This window comes from Bison bison, unplaced genomic scaffold (genome assembly GCF_000754665.1).
Source record: "Bison bison bison isolate TAMUID 2011002044 unplaced genomic scaffold, Bison_UMD1.0 scf7180017864530, whole genome shotgun sequence".
Classification (NCBI taxonomy): Eukaryota; Metazoa; Chordata; class Mammalia; order Artiodactyla; family Bovidae; genus Bison; species Bison bison.
Genome location: NW_011495080.1, coordinates 2,372,902 through 2,374,173, shown reverse-complemented (window position 1 = coordinate 2,374,173; position 1,272 = coordinate 2,372,902). Strand labels below are relative to the sequence as shown.

Below are 1,272 nucleotides of genomic sequence, written 5' to 3'. Positions count from 1 at the left end.
AAGATGGAGAAGCCGAAGATGAAGAGGTTTCTGGATGAGTTCAAGTCCACGTACTGCAAGAGAGAGGCCGGGAGTCATCAGCACCTATACCGAACACCAAGCACCCCTCTAAAGTGCCCCCTGTTCGCCCATCACTGGAGGCTGGAGGGGGAAGTGGATTCAGAGGGCACAGGCTCTCAGTCAAGTCCCAACTCCCCCTTGACCCTGAGAGCTGAGTGGTTTGGATAATTCGATACAAACGGATCCAATTTTGTTTTTCAGAAGTTTGGATGTTCCTGGTTACTTCTTCCCTCCATTTGGGGCCGGTGCATTTGCTGGGGCTGGAGGATGCCCTTCTCCTCCCTTGTCCCCAGGCTGTTCCATTCATCTCCATCCCCATGGGCTCCTCTCAGGAGATGTAATGCTGCTGCTTTTCCAAGGGTGCCTTGCCTCACCTGGAGATTGGAAATCCCCACGGCAGTGATGACCCCGAACATCACCAGGAACATGCCTCCGACCACGGGTGCCGGGATGGTGACAAATGCAGCCCCGATCTTCCCAAATATGCCCATCAGGAGCAGCACGCAGCCCGCAGCGACAATCACCATCCTGCTTCCTACCTGCAGCACGCAGGGAGAAGGGATACAGATGGTGGCTGAGCTCCAACCAGGCCACATGCCCTGGAGACCTCTGCACTCTTCCTGGGGAATCACAAACAACAGCTCCAGGGGACCTGCAGGAGGAGCCCCCTCTACTTCTCATGGGGCTAGGGAAAGGATGAGGATGTGATCTTGGGTCCCAGCCTCTGCCCTCACCTCTCCTCTCTGCTGCTCTCATACCTATCTTCAAGTCCTGACTCCAGTGCTCCTTCTCTGGGCAGCTTTTTGTGAAGAAGTGGCAAGAAGTCTCTTTTGGGAAGGAGTGGCCCAATGCTTAAGAATGGAGTTTGAGAGCCAGTTCCAACTCTGCCTCTAACTAGCTGTGCAGCTTTACACATGTTATCTAACCTCTCCAAATATCAGCCTTCAAATTTACCAGGTAGAATTAATAATACTTACTTCACAAGCTTATTATAGGAGGCCAGCATTACCCTGGCAGTACCAAAGCCAGATAAGGACACTACAAGCAAAGAACGTACAGGTGAACCTTGAACAATGATTTGGAACTGTGTAGGTTCCTTTACTGGAGAAGGCAATGGCAACCCACTCCAGTACTCTTGCCTGGAAAATCCCATAGACAGAGGAGCCTGGTAGGCTGCAGTCCATGGGGTCGCCAAGGGTCGGACACGACTGA

General features: G+C 52.6%; 1 protein-coding gene across 1 annotated transcript in view; it reads right to left on the bottom strand.

The window, feature by feature from the left end:
* Positions 1-2: 2 nt before the first annotated feature.
* The window catches only part of LOC104982384 (solute carrier family 23 member 2-like), a gene marked incomplete at its 3' end in the record, with an annotated part of 70,690 nt that continues 69,420 nt past the window's right edge, over positions 3-1,272 (bottom strand). The window contains exons 11-12 of the mRNA XM_010831749.1: positions 435-599; positions 3-53 (exon numbers count right to left, since the gene is read on the bottom strand). Coding sequence (XP_010830051.1) covers positions 3-53; positions 435-599 — 216 coding nt within the window. The remainder of the gene's footprint in view (positions 54-434; positions 600-1,272) is intronic.